The 518-nt window shown below is 66.4% G+C and overlaps 1 protein-coding gene across 1 annotated transcript in view; it reads left to right on the top strand.

Annotated features, from left to right (window-relative positions):
- The window catches only part of MST1 (macrophage stimulating 1 (hepatocyte growth factor-like)), a 3596-nt gene extending 3163 nt beyond the window's left edge, over window positions 1–433 (top strand). The window contains exons 11-12 of the mRNA XM_009894363.1: window positions 4–77; window positions 372–433. Coding sequence (XP_009892665.1) covers window positions 4–77; window positions 372–433 — 136 coding nt within the window. The remainder of the gene's footprint in view (window positions 1–3; window positions 78–371) is intronic.
- The last annotated feature ends 85 nt before the right edge of the window (window positions 434–518 follow it).

Here is a 518-nt window from a genome sequence, read left to right as displayed (position 1 = left end):
GATCTGCCTGCCACCCGAGCGCTACGTTGTGCCTGCGGGCACAGTCTGTGAGATCGCCGGCTGGGGGGAAACCAGAGGTACCTGCCGTGGGCAGCCCCTGCCAGGGCCTCCTCCGCGACAGCATCCCCTGCCCAACACATCCCCTGCCCATGCCATTCCCCCACGTCCATGGCATCCCCCTGCCCGCAGCGTCCCCACGTCCATGGCATCCCCCTGCCCGCAGCAGCCCCTGCTTGGAGTATCCCCTTCCCCTGGCATCCCCCTGCCCACAGCATCCTCATGTCCCTGGCATCCCTCTACTCATGGCATCTCCCTTCCAGAGCATTCCCCTTCCGTGACATTCTCCTCCCCGTGCCATCCCCCTTCCACAGCATCCTCCTGTCCACGCCATTCCCCTGCCTGTGATCTCCCCTGCCCGCAGTACCCCCTGTGAGGGGACTCCTCCTGCAAAGGTGCCACCTTGCATGCTCTGTGCCCCCACCCACCCCGTGCCACAGCATCCCCCTGCCCACACCACC

Source organism: Charadrius vociferus, unplaced genomic scaffold (genome assembly GCF_000708025.1).
Source record: "Charadrius vociferus isolate BGI_N301 unplaced genomic scaffold, ASM70802v2 scaffold1171, whole genome shotgun sequence".
Lineage (NCBI taxonomy): Eukaryota > Metazoa > Chordata > Aves > Charadriiformes > Charadriidae > Charadrius > Charadrius vociferus.
The sequence above is the reverse complement of the archived record's forward strand: the minus strand, read 5'-3'. Positions and strand labels throughout refer to the sequence as shown.